The 14,370-nt window shown below is 44.0% G+C and overlaps 1 protein-coding gene across 1 annotated transcript in view; it reads right to left on the reverse strand.

The window, feature by feature from the left end:
* Nucleotides 1-13,699, reverse strand: part of LOC148348698 (kinesin-1 heavy chain-like) — a 38,037-nt gene extending 24,338 nt beyond the window's left edge. Inside the window, exons 1-8 of the mRNA XM_088322869.1 lie at nt 13,571-13,699; nt 7,559-7,646; nt 7,418-7,491; nt 5,789-5,893; nt 5,663-5,711; nt 4,640-4,695; nt 2,478-2,565; nt 65-189 (exon numbers count right to left, since the gene is read on the reverse strand). Of these exons, the coding sequence (XP_088178995.1) occupies nt 65-189; nt 2,478-2,565; nt 4,640-4,695; nt 5,663-5,711; nt 5,789-5,893; nt 7,418-7,491; nt 7,559-7,646; nt 13,571-13,699 (714 nt within the window). The remainder of the gene's footprint in view (nt 1-64; nt 190-2,477; nt 2,566-4,639; nt 4,696-5,662; nt 5,712-5,788; nt 5,894-7,417; nt 7,492-7,558; nt 7,647-13,570) is intronic.
* Nucleotides 13,700-14,370: the final 671 nt, after the last annotated feature.

Raw genomic sequence — 14,370 nt, forward strand, 5'->3', positions numbered from 1 at the left:
AAACATGAAGTCGGCGGGATTTCTTTGGGAAGGTTGGAGAGAGGAGAAAGGGCGAGGGTCCTACTTTCTCGCTGCCGGCCAGATCCACCAGGTAGAGCTTGCTGGTGAGTTTCTGCTCGGTTTGAGTGTGCTCTTGCTTGATGCTGATTTGGAAAATGCTGTGACTCCTGGAACTGTGCTCGTTCATGTCTGTCTCGAAAGAGGACAAAATAATAATAATAATAATAATTTCCTTGTATTGTCATTCTGTGTAACAATGTACACAGAACGAAATGTCGATTGCATCTGACCCGATGCAGCCGCAGCCAAGAGAGGGCGCCGCCGACCACTTTTTAAGTCTTAGGAATGACTCGGCCGGGGCGCGAACCCGAACCTCCCAGTCTCAAAGCGGGCGCCTTACCATCTAGGCTACTGAGTGGCCGCCTCGGAATTAAAAGCGCTTCCGACCCCGTTTTGGCCCGAAGTCGCTAAATAATCCTCCGTACGGAAGCTCGTTAAACAATCCATGTTCACTGTCGAGACACTTTCTTACGAGAATCCGTTTACCCAGAAGCTCTGGCAAATCGCCCCGAGCAATTTGATCGGGTGAGCGCTAGGAATGGGCGGAGCGATCGACTTTCTCCGTTTGCACTGAAGGTAAACAAGTTGGCATCCTGGTTTGCAGTATTTTGTGACATTTTTAAAAAAGAACTTTGCTTGCACCATTAATGACCTCAGCACTCTTAAGTAACTGAGGGAGGGAGTCCAATTTCAAGTGCTATATTTCTATTGCTATAGGACCCAGGACTCAAAATTAAGTCTAGTGCCCCGAGAACTATAGCATTTTAAAAAATATGAACAACGCAGCATCAGAAAAACTCCACTGCCTTGAAATGGTTCAGTCCATTTGATTCCTATCACTTTTCGTATCTTTGTAGTATTAATGTAGTTTTTTTGTTTCGTTTGTTTATTTGGTAGAATTTCTGCAGTCACATTTTGTAGTGTTTCTGTATTTTTTCTTATTAGTATTAACATAACTACATTATTTTTGCAGTACAATTTTTATAGTAGGTTTTTTTGTAGTATATTTTTAGTATTTTGTAGTTCTTCTGTTGTTGTATTTTTGCATTACTTCTGTCATAATATCTATCACGTAGTATTTTTGCATTAAAATATTAATAATATTACTGTATAGTATTACCGTTGTGTTTTGAGAGTATTTCTGAAGAAGTAATTTTGAAGTATTTCCATATTCATATCTTTGTAATAATAATTTAGGTTTTTTTTTTAAATAATGCTGTAGTTTTATATTTGTTGTATTTGTCTTGTAACATTTGTAAAATAGTATTTCTGTTTCATAGTATTACCGTAGTAGTATTTTTTCATTATCAAAATAGAGACAAAATAATATATGAGAATCCTTTTTTTAAGCACTAAATTAGATATTTAGTTTTGTAGTAATTCTGTAGTATATTTGTAGTAGTATTTTTGTTGCAGACACAAACAGTGGGGACAAAGTTGGCACACAATTATTTTTTTAGTAGTACTATATTTACGATGATATATTTATATAGTCAGTACAGTTTGACCATTCTTGTTCAGCGGGCCTGATGAAAAAAACCTAACGGGCTGCATGTGGCCCTCGGGCCGGAGTTTGCCCACCCCTGCTTTGGGTGCTCGGCACCTCCAAAGTTTTGGATTTAAAATCACCCCTGGCTAGAGCTCAGCTCTTTTACACCTTTACTGCCCTCTAGTGGCAAGAATGAGCATGTGATTTGAATTTATTAAAAAAATATATATATATATAATTACTTTGGATAGGAATGATAATCAGAAATTTACGGGAAACCAGACGAAATCATCCCGGATCAGGCCATGTCTGACATGGATTTGTAGGATGTTCACTATTACTTGAGCAATACTTTTTAATTAAAGGCGGTGTCCGTAAGTTCCAGATATTCGTCTGGTTGACGCCATCTGCTGGCTAAAATCATCATTGCAGTTTCTGTCAAGCTGCCTGCGTGCCGTGTGCACGTATGTGTCTCTCTTAGACGTACTCAAATAATAAACTCTTCTTTTTTTTCATTTTTTGGGGGGTTTGAACTACATTTGAAACAGTCCTTTTCTTACTTTCGCCATTTTCATCCTAGAGTAAATGAAAAAGATGAGAGCACGCGTAAAATTACCCTCCTCCCAATTCCTCCTTTCCTTAAGCCTAATGCACTCGTAGGAACGCCGCTAAAAAATTCAAATAAAAACAGATAGGCGCAGTGAATAAAAATATATAAAAGCTGTTTGAACACCGTTTGTGTCGTTCACACGTACTGAATAAAGAAAAGATTTCGTCCCACTTAAGTTAGAAATAGCACCGGATTCGGGTTTGTCCTCCACCAAAATCTGAGTCTACTGTTATCATTATGCTGGTGACGGGGCGTCGTCAGTCGGTCAGGAGACCCGACGAAGCTGGTGAGAAATCCCCGCCCGGCATCCAGACTCACTTGTGACCGCCACGCTCCTGCTGTTTTTGCCCTCGTCGATGGCGTCCATGACTTCTTCGGGACTGCAGACGAAACGTTCCGTACACCCCTGGGGACACATCACAAGACCCGGCAGGGCGTGGTCAACACTCCGACGCTCCGCTTCGCCGGAATTTCTTTACCGAGAAGAGCAAAAGAAATATTCCGGCCTTGCGGCCTGTGTACTAGATGCATGATGGTAGCTAGCGGGATTTTTTTTTTTTCATGGCCCTCTAAAAATGAACTGCACTGTGTGGCCACGATCCAATATCCCCGGTGGACTATTCCTGAGAGCCGGGGTCGGTAAAGCAATTTTGTGTGGCTCTTCTTTTTCATGATCTCCTTTTTTTGTCATTTCTAATTTTTGAACCGAATGGAATGTGCAAAAAATGCAAAAAAAAAAAACAACGTTTTTTAAAAAATGACAAATAATAGAGATAGGTCTTTTCAAAATGGCAGCGTCAATATAAAAACAATTGGGTAAGACGACATTATCCTCTTCCCTATCTTTTTAGAGTAAAATAAATCATTTATTTCCCTCCATTCCACAATGTTTTAACCCAATGCGAATGAATTACTAAACGCCACCTTCACTTATTTTTGTTTTTGTCATATGCTAACGAGGTATGTTAACGGGGGCGCCGTGAAAAGTAAAGCGGCCATTGTAACTTACAAACTTCTTACTGACAACTCACCAACAGCAACCTCATCAAAATAAAACTCACTGTAGAACAAATCACTTTGTTTGGGTTCCCATACATCCGACACACGTTGAGTTGGTGCAGCCGCTAGTATGCCATGCGTTGTGTGTGTGATACAAAAAGGGGCGGGGCTGTCGTCTGCCTCGCGTTCTGATTGGCCAAAAACAAGCGTTGTTGGATCTATTCATATCTCTCCCCAGGTGCTTCCGATTAGACAATTAAGCTCCTCTACCATGAATACTCCAGGTTTCCGCTTCACATTGTTCAATCATTTTGATTCCTGTAAACATTTACTCGCCACGACAACGAGCTTCTCCTCCCGGGACTTTCTTCTTCAGCTCCAAGTTTATCTACTCCAGCCATCTTTTTGAAGGTATTCCCAAATTTCTCTCAAAGGTTTTTGCCACTCCAAGAAACCTTCTTAAGTGTCCCCTCTTTGGCGGTCCCCTCATCTCAAAACTTTCCTCATCAGCCATCTTATTAAAAGTACTCCTAAATCTTCTTTCCAAGACCTTCACCAACCCAAGACCACCTTCCCAGGTTCATCTCCGTCCTTAGCAGCCCCTTCCTCATCTCAAAACCTTCCTCACCAGCCATCTTTTTAAAGGTACTCCCAAATCTCCTATTCCAGGCTCTCTCTACCCCAAGATTCCCTCTAAAGTTTCTCCTAATCAACAGTCCCGGTTCCACTCTCTCCGATCTAAAGTGAATTCAATTTTTAACGCCTCCTATTGGGGTTCGATCACATGCCTGTTGTACGTCTCTTTGTGCCCTGCATTTGGGTCCGTCCGACATTCTGTCACACTAGCGGCTTTTTTTGGCCATTTTGTCCACCAAAAAGTGAACCGCACTCTATTATCCTCATCACCTAGTGCTGAGAGCAGGGGCCTTCAGAAGGCACTTTTTCGGGCCTGGTGGCTCCATCCATCATCTACAGAGCTTATCCTCAGTAGGGTCGCGGGGGTGCTCGAGCCAATCCCAGCTATCTTTGGGCAGTGGGCAGGGGACACCCTCAACTGCTTGCCAGCCAATCACAGAAAAAGACAAGTCACTTGCTCATTCAAACCTAGGGACAATTTGCACCGGCCAATTCACCTGCCATGCATGTTTTTGGAAACCAGAGTGCCCAGAGGAAACCCACGCAGGCACGGGGAGAACATGCAAACTCCACACAGGAGGTTCGATCTCATGACCTCAGAACTGTGCTCCACACACGCTAACCACTGTGCCGCCGTGCTGCCCTGGTGGCTCTTTTTTGCCATTATTTCCCTCTGAAAAAACTGCACTTGGACAGCCAAGATCCATTATCCCCAATCCCATATCACAAATTTCGTGCAACGCCGGGGCTTTAGGTCTTTTTTTCAGTGACACACGAGAGGGATTACGGTCTACTAAAAATGGACGTCGAACAGAAATAGTATAGTCGTGTAACGCAGCGTTTACCTTGACATAGGGCACTCTGTTTTTGTCCTCGTGGACTGAAAGGTTGGTCTTTGTTACTGAGGAGTAAGAGAGATGTCAGTTAGTCATGATAAAGTAGCAGCTTTATTTGAATTTTTTGAAGTGTCATGATTACCGATGTAAATCCCCCTCGGCGCCAACTGCCTCAGACTCTGATTGGCTCCCTGTCCCTATTTAAACCCACTCCTGTCTGTCGCCTTTTGTCAGTCCGTCTGTGAACCAATGTGTATACAAAGCTAGCCTTTTTTGACCCTGACTCCCACCTGTTTTTGCTCCAGTCTGTCCGCCGGCTTCAACCCGTTTTTGATCCTGACAACCTCTACTCTCCTCTCCTGGCTTACGACTCGTTTCCGAACTCGACCACATTTTTGCTCTCCCGTCCCGGCTACTGACTCGTTTTTCCGATCCCGACACCGCCATTGTTCGCCACGGACCCACTTCCGTATCTAGCGAGGAGGATCGAAGACAGGCGGGAATTACAAGTCGTTGGCCGGGACTGGAGAGCAAAGGCCGTGTCAAGTTCAGACACGAGGTCGGCCACAGGAGGCAGGCAGGTAACGGGGCAAAACAGATCAGGTAACAGGCAAGCAAAACGGGGCAAAGTCAGGTCCGGAAATAGGTTGGTAACAAAGATCAGGCAGAGAAAAACAGGGCAGGAACAGAGTCGGACGTGAAGGCTTACTGAGCTGGTGGCAACAGTTCGCATAACGATCTGACGGCTTCCTCTTGGGGGTTTAAAAAGAGAGCATCAGCCAATCAGCTTTCAGGGCTGTTGGCGCCAATCGAGTAGTCACAGGTGCTCTCAATCGGCAATCATGACAATATCCCATTTCTGGAGTAATCCAATTACAAACCAAGGCTCCAAGAAATATACGATATGTGTGTACTCTATGGCTTTAAGTGTCAATTGGAAGTGAAACAAAAATAGTATTGATTCATTTTCTAGGAGCAAGCGTTCTATCACGTGGAAATCAAGAAATGAAACTCCAAATCTGTCCATCCTACCGTCCAGCAAGTCTTTGATTTTGTCCAGGTAGATTTCAAAATAAGAAACCTAAAAATAGAAGGATTCATGAGAGGTCAACATGCACAAAAATGCTTTTCTTTCTTACTTGAAAAAAAAAGACTTACTTTGATGTGAAATTCCAGGTTCTCATCCATGGAATAAATATAATTGAAAATATCTCCAACGATCCTGGGGATAATTCCCATCATGTCGCCGTCGTGAAGTCTGCCCTTCAGGAAAGCAAAAGAAGAATGGGGGAGTGTCAGGACCAGAACGGAGACAGGACCCACTTGCGTGACGTTTCTCTCAGTTTTATTGGAAGAAAGGAAAGGATTACACCCACGATCCGGTGATCAGTGGTCGCAGGAAGCAGGTCGCTCTGAACAGGTCAGTAGCTGGGACGGGAGAGCAAAAAACGTGGTCGGGATCAGAAATGAGTCGAAAGCCAGGAGAGGAGATTAGCTGTGGTCAGGATCAAAAAACGGGTCGAAGCCGGGGAACAGACGGGAGCAAAAACAGGTGGGAGTCACGGTCGAAAAAGGCTAATCTGAGGTGACAGATAGGAGTGGGTATAAATAGGGATAGAGAGCCAATCAGATTCCGAGGCAGTTGGTGCTAAAGGAGCGGGCACAGGTGCATCACATCGGTAATCATGACACAGACAATGGTAACGGCATATTTAAAGGGACAGTGTGTGGTATTTAGCACGTCCTGGCGGTAAAAACTGAATTCACTCATAGAGAAAAGTCAATAGTGATTTAAATAACAGGCAAAAATACACAAATTATCGTATAAACATGCATTTTTTTAATAGTAGGTTGATAAAGTTCTATTTTTATTTTAAATAACACGAGCTGACATCTTGCATTGAGATGAGTGGTTCATGAATTGTGAGTTCGAAGCCCCGCGAAGCAGGTGTACCAGGTCACTCATTCGGAAATCGATAGCTTTGAGTGTCGTATGAAAGAAAAATGGCAGAGAAACACTGTGGATTGCCAAAGGTTTGGAAAAAACTTCGAACAAATTCAATAAGCACTTCCTTTTCCATCCTGATTTGACATTTTCACTTGTGGCTTCACTGCTTCACTGGGTTTCATTTTGGCATCGATACGGAAAATCGAAAAACTTGCGTCGTGCTCGGGAAAAAAATAATCGTGTCGAAGCCCATATGCATGTTTGAAGCATTTCATCTTTGGGCTTCACTGCTTCATGGGGCTTCATTTTGGCATCGATACGGAAAATCGAAAAACTTGCGTCGTGTTTGGCAAAAAAATGAATCATGTTGAAGCCCATACGCGTGTTTAAGACATTTCCTCTCCGTGCTTCACTGCTTCACGGGGCTTCATTTTGCCATCGATATGGAAAATCGAAAAACGTGCGTCGTGCTCGGCAAAAAAATGAATCATGTTGAAGCCCATACACGTGTTTGAAGCATTTCCTTTCCGGGCTTCACTGCTTCACGGGGCTTCATTTTGCCAACGATACAGAAAATCAAAAACTTGCGTCGTGCTCAGTAAAAAAATGAATCATGTTGAAGCCCATACGCGTGTTTAAGGCATTTCCTCTCCGGGCTTCACTGCTTCACGGGGCTTCATTTTGTCATCGATACGGAAAATCGAAAAAAAAAAAAATTCAACTACGGTTCGGTTTACTCACTTTGAGTCTCGGTTGTGCTTTTTAGCACTCCTTTGCTACATGTAGCAGTCAAATAATCACACTGTCCCTTTATGCGACACCGAGTGGCAGACAGTTACCTCCATGGTGTGCGTTTTCCCAGACGACGTCTGCCCGTAAGCAAATATGGTGCCGTTGTAGCCTCCGAGGACATCTAAGTTCATGGAAAGGAATTCTTATCTATTATTTCTTCTCGGTGATCTAGATCTACACCAACTTACCTTTGACGATCTTCTGAGCCACAGCGTTGTAGAATTGCTCTTGAGTGGTATTGGATTGGAATACGCGATCGAAGTAATAGGGTTTGCCCTACAAACCACCACAACATAGCCTTTCAAATTGGGAAGCAGAAACAGGAAATTTCGATTACCGTATCTCAGTTGTTCGCAGTGATGACCTGGGAATATATCGAAGACCAATAAGAGTAATAACATTCTGGTGTGGATTTTGACTCCCTGGGTGTTCTGATTCACTTATGAATTAATTGTATTTCTAGTTTCTTTTTTTCTTTATTATTATGTTGCAAGAAACAAATGAAAAGAAAAAAGGGATGGCAGGCTAAAGCAGAGAGCAGAGAGCCCCAACAGGGTTTTGAACTGGGCACATATAAAGTAGGCTTGGGCGTATTTCCTCAGGGGTCTGTATTTCTAACCAGCTGGTATCACGTTTCTCTGTTTCAAATATTCGCACCGCCCAAAGGGGCGTTTCTTTTCTTTCTTTGTCTTTGTCTTACCTCTTGTGACTTAAATAAAATACAGTGTAGGGGGGAGGGGCGCCAGAGTAAAGGAGCGTGGCCAGAGAGACGAACGCGGGTAAATTCCTCCTCTCCTGGCCACTCCCCCTCTCCAACTGGCAGTTGTGAAAAGTCTAAATGCCTGGTGTATCTTTTAGCGTTAGCCAGCTTTGAAATTGCTCTCCCACACCTGTGTCCAATTATCACACAACCGTGCCCAATGATCTTGAACCCTTTAAAAGGACATTTTTGGGTCATTGTGTCATTTTCACTTCCGACGCCACGTCGGGTTTCTTTGTGTTTGTTTCTGGGTCCTTGTTATTTTGCTGCTTGTATTTTCCAGTTCTAGTTTTGGTCTTTGTTTCTGGTTTGGACATTTCTGTCATGATTGCTGATTCGGGGCACCTGCGACTGCCCCGTTGGCGCCAACAACCCTGGTCGCTGATTGGTTCCCTGACTCTTTTTAAACCCCCGTTTTCCAAGAGGAGGCTGTCAGACCGTTTGCGAACCTCTGTTCTCAGCTAGGCAAGCTTTGTACTATCCGACATTCTCCTGCCTGTTACCTGTTGCCGACCTGTTTCTGGACCCGTTTCTGCCTCGCTCCTCCGTCCCGGCCATCGACCTGTTTTGCCCCGTTTCCTGCCTGATACCTGTTGCCGATCTCTTTTTCTGGACTCGTTACTGCCCTTGCTCCTCCGTCCCAGCTATCGACCAGTATTCCTGCTGCCTACCACTACCTTCACTCGACACGGAAGTGCCACTTCCGCGTTCCCGCCATCAGCTACCCGTGACCGACGATCATCGGATGGTGGAAGCAAGCACTGCTCTCTTTCTCAATAAAACTGAGTAAAACAAACGCTGTCGGGTCCAGTCTCCGTTTCTGGCCTGTGACAATTTCATTGTTTTGTGACTTTGTACCTCCTTTTTGTAATTAAATGCGATCCCTCCCCCACACGGGTCCAACATCTGTCACCCAAAAAACTGAACACCCGTCCCCAAAATAACGTATGAGGCCTTTTTCTATCAGTCATTTAAACCAATGATCATATCTTACCTTATTTAAGTATATTTGGGAATTATCATACAGTTGAATTATGATATACTGCCCACTGGCTGGAGATAGTGTCAGGGAAGACCAGAACAGAGCAGGAGACCCCAGAGCGTTCGTACAGTTCTTTATTTGGGGAAGCGTAAGGGTTAGCGGGAGACGTGATCAATCGTAGCGTGGGACGAAGGCAGGTCGAGTTTACCAGGACTGAAGAGAAGATCGTAGCGTGGGACGAAAGCAGGTCGAATCGGAGGCAGGTCGGATCGGAGGCAGGCAGGCAGAATCAGGTAAACAAGAAGGCACATGTAATCGGGAGAGTCTTACGGGGTACAGAAGTAATCCTCCGACAAAGAGTTCTCCGCGTAACGCGTTTAAAAAGGGAGCATTAACCAATCAGGAAGCACATTCCAGCGCGCCACATGATTACCCCAGGTGGCTCCACTTGGGTAATCATGACAGATAGATGGGATGGGCTCCTGCACCCCCGCGACCCCACTGAGGATAAGCGCTGCAGATAATGGATGGATATATATGTATCTGACATTTTCTGAGGTTTTTCCTCCGCCCCCACTCTTTTCTTCCTTACTCGCTAACAACAATACATCCATGCTGTTAGCTTTTCGGGCATTTTCTGTTCGTTGATATTCGAGTTTGTTGAAAAACAAACAAAATCGAAAGCAAAAGTGTAAAAAAGAAAGGAAAATTCCATAACAAGTGTGAGAAACCTCTCTTCTCACGAGCAGAGAGTAGCCAGAAATGGGACTCAAGTCAAAGTACTATTACTTCAGAGTAATATGACTCAAGTAGAAGTCAAAAGGAGTCATCCAAATCATGACTGGAGTACAAGTAAAAAAGTCCTTGGTAAAAAAAATCTACTCGTGTACTGAGTAACCGTAGCAACATCTTTTTTTATAGTTTACAAGTTTATCCATTATCTGCACCGCTTATCCTCAGTAGGGTTACGGGGCGCTGGAGCCCATTCCGGCTATCTTCATGCAGTGGGCAGGGGACACCCTCAACCGGTCGCCAGCCAATCACAGGACACACAGGGACAGACAATTTGCTCGCTCGTTCACACCTAGGGACAATTTAGACTGACCAATAAACCTGACATGCATGTTTTTGGAAGGTGGGAGGAAACCGGAGTGCCTGGAGGGAACCCACACAAGCACGGGGAGAACATGCAAACTCCACAGCGGAAGGTCCGACCTCATGACCTCAGAACTGTGCCGCACACGCGCTAACTACTGCGCCGCCGTGCTGCCCCTATATATATATTATATATATATTTATCTTTTTTTTTTAAATTAATATTACTATGATAAAAATTCAAACAGTGGAACAACTCAAATTTCATTTTTCTGCAGGGATTTTTAATAAAAAAACGTTTTCTCATTGTGATTCATCTCAACACATTCCACAATCAACATTGCATTCAAATTGTTGTGATGGCAGATCATTTTACACTCACTGCAGTTTTTTATATATATATTTATCATTTTAGATACATTTTGATGTATAACCGTTGATATCATAAAGTAGTGTCAGGACCAGAACGGAAAAAGGACCCACTTGCGTAACGTTTGCCACAAGTTTTATCAAAGGAAGGGAAAGGGTGGCGCCCACGATCCAGGGATTGCTGGACGCAGGAAGCAGGTCGCTCCAAACGCAGAAGTGGATCTTACGTGGCGAACGATGGCGGTGTCGGGAACGGAAAAACGGGTCAGTAGCCGGGACAGGATAGCAAAAACGTGGTCGGGTCGCAAGCCAGGACGGGAGAGCAGACGTGGTCGGAATGAAAAACGGATCATAATTCGGGACGGGAGAGCAGACGTGGTCAAAATCAAAACAGGTCGTAGCGGGAGACAAACATGAGCAAAAAACAAAAAATAGGGCTTGCCGTGTAAAAACAGAGATTCGCGGACCGACAACCGGGGATTGACAGGACAGGGTTTAAATACTGACAGGGAGCTATTCTGTCAACAAGCTGCAGCGGGCGGGGCCAATTGGGCGCCATGGCAACCGTGACAAATAGTGAAATATTTCAAGACAAAAAGGTGAACTATACAAAGACTTGGAAATATTAATATTTTTCCAGTTTTACCACGTTCGTCTTTTATGTTGCTATGTACTAAAACAAACACCCAACCACTAAAGTCTGACCATCAAATTAAACAGGAAGGTCCGGCTTTCATGTCGGACAAGAAGAGAAACGAACGCTACAAGGAGACAACAGACATATTATGGTTATTATGGTCATGAAGAATCAATAGCTCTTCTGTAAAATAGGAAGGCCTTTTGTGACTCAGCTTGTTTGCTGTCCTTAGGCCAAGCATTCCGATATCGACACTTGGAACTCTACGTTCAGATTACCTTTCCATTTCAGATTGGATTTTGGGATTCCGATTCATCGCTGCCTTCTGTTTACAAAGACTGCGCTTGGTGGTCATCTCCCCCCTTTTTTTCGCAGGGTCTTGTTCCGGAAAGAACCCGTGATAAGCCAGAGCCGTGAAGTGGAAACCATGATTTCGATGAAAGTCAAGTCAAGTCACATTTATTTGTTTGGCCCTTAATCACAAAGAGTCTCAAAGGGCTGGACAAACCACAGATGATTGCAAACCACAGACTATTATAGAATAGAATAAATTAGACATTTAGAATTTTATTGTCATTGTTACAAAATGGGTTAACATATTGCGACAACAAAATTGGGCATTGTGACAATGAAATTGGGCAACATTATGACACCATCCCCTGATCTATAACCTACATGAGGGCAAGGAAAAACTCAAAATCAGTCAAGTCGTGTTTTTTGTGACGCACTTAATCACAAAGAGTCTCAAAGGGCTGCACAGACCACGGATTATTGCAAACTACAGACTATTATGACAGCATCCCCTGATCTAAGACATACATGAGGGCAAGGGAAAACTCAAAAACCTCAACATAAGGAAAATAAAGAAACCTTGAGGTCATCCCCCTTCCATTATGACCAGGCCAAAATGGATCTTGCAATAACAGATAATAAACAGACATTTAAGTTAAAAAAAATACAAGTACTGCATAAGTGTATTTTCATTTTATAATTTAACGTCAAATCATCATAAAGAGGGAGACTATTTAGCCAATCAGAATGCAGGGTCCCCATCTGCGAAGTAGCGGAACCATGAGAAGTAAACTGCATCATACAACCCTCAGCAAAAAGTATGGAATGGTCAGTCTTGGACAAGCACTCACTTCGACATTTTGTTCTGTAGAACAAACTCAGATAAAAAGCCTCAAGAAATAATGAGGTTTTTCAAAAGTGCAACTTCTTGGCGTTCAGAAACGCTAAAAGAAATGAATAAGTATAACAAGCACAGGGGAAAAAACGATGGAATCGTGAAAAACAGACAAAGACATAACAAACAAAACCCTAACCCTGACATGCAGTCCCATATCATGAAGGACAATTGGGATGTTTACAGGTTACAGCCTCACCACCTTGTCCAACGAAGATTGGTGACTCATCACTGAAGATAACCTTCATCCTGTCATCCACAGTCCACGATTGCCTCTCCTTATCCCTTTGCACTCTGGTTCTTTTGTGTTTAAGTGTCAACCATGGTTTCCTTTTAGCTTTGCTATATGATAATCCCATTTTTGTCACATATATTGACTCCAACTTCCCCCCATTTCCTTTTCATTTGTCTTGATCATGTGGTTTGTCTTGACGCCTACATGTCTTCCTTGGCCTACCAGTACGCTCGACTTTAACAACCTTCCCATGCTGTTTCTACTCGGTCCAAATCTTCCATACGGCTGACTGTGAACAGCCCGCCTCTTTGGCAACCATACGAGTAGAGTTACCTTCTTCAAGAAGTTTGAAAATCCCGTCTTTGGTCTCAAGAGACATCTCTCTTGTCGGAGCCATGATTCAGGAGTCCTCCAAGGTGTGATAACTGCCCTGTTTTGAACTGCTGACTAAAGAGCAGACTTCATCTAAGCAAGGTGTCCAATTAAGGAAAATAAATTAACTGGGTGTGTCCGATTCCATATTTTTTCCTTAGAATTGAACGATTTCATGTTTATTTCCCTGCACTTGCTCTCTAAAAGCAACATTTAATGTCCATTGCTATGTTTTTATTCATTTAGTGTTCTACAGAATAAAATGTCTGAGTGAGGGCTTGCCCAAGACAGGTGATTCCATACTTTTTGCCAGGGGTTGTATAAAGGCATTACTGTAGAATCATCATTTAGTCAATGAGGTCGTTTTAGAGAGCATAAGAAGAAGTCATGATTGCATCGGGCTTAAAACAGAGCCCTGGGGGACACCAAAGTGAAATAAAATCCAAGTCATCAAATGTCTTAATGTCCATTTAGGTGGTCAAAGAGGAACCCTTGAAGGTAATCCAGTGGGGTGGGGTCATTCATTTTCGGAGATCGGATTATCTTAAAGAAAAAGCTACTCACGGCAATTGACACGCAGTCCTCCCCTTGAAACTTGGGGATGTACTTGTCGCCCCGGGCCACCTCGGATTTGTTGAGCGGCCTGAAGCGACATACCACCTTGATGCTGGTCTCGGCCGCCGCGTCTGCCATTTTCCCCGATCCGGAACAATCGAGAGCTCGTTTGCGATCGGAACAGGCCTTAAAACGCCTCCGACGCTCGACGTCCCGGACGAGGAAGTCCTCGGCGAGTCGAGTTAAAAAGGAAAATGAGGCGGTATCCGATGAGAGTGACGCGAGAGAAGAAAGCCGCGACGGGGGCGGGATCCTACTGTAAAAATGGTTGTCGGTCACAGGAAGTCACAGGGTGCGCCGTCATGAGATTCAACCTCAGTTGAGGAGCACCGGGGTCTTCTATTTATAGGTGGCACCTCCGAAATACATTTCAGAAGAACAGGCCACGCCCATTGGCGCTGAAGGTGGCCATTTTAGCCAACGGACGCATAGGATTTCCAAAAGAGCATAAAATCATATGATGGGTAAGAATAGTGGAGGCATTGTGTGAAGAAATAGGGCAGGACGCAGCCGCCCTCCGGAGGGGACGCGTGGAACACGGGATTGAAGTCGGACGGACAATCTTCTGCCGCGTTTTCTGCTCCGGAATCCTCAGAAACGGGAAAGGATATCTGGAGCGATCATGTGGCAGATCACATCAGAAATGTCCGGAACAGCGTCGGAAATAAGAAATAAGATGGATGCAGAAGTGGCGTGAAAGACTTTTTCCACTTTTGCATATGATACTCGAAGAGATAGGAGATTGTCTT

This window comes from Urocampus carinirostris, chromosome 18, assembly GCF_059441175.1.
Source record: "Urocampus carinirostris isolate Australia breed hairy pipefish chromosome 18, RoL_Ucar_1.0, whole genome shotgun sequence".
Lineage (NCBI taxonomy): Eukaryota > Metazoa > Chordata > Actinopteri > Syngnathiformes > Syngnathidae > Urocampus > Urocampus carinirostris.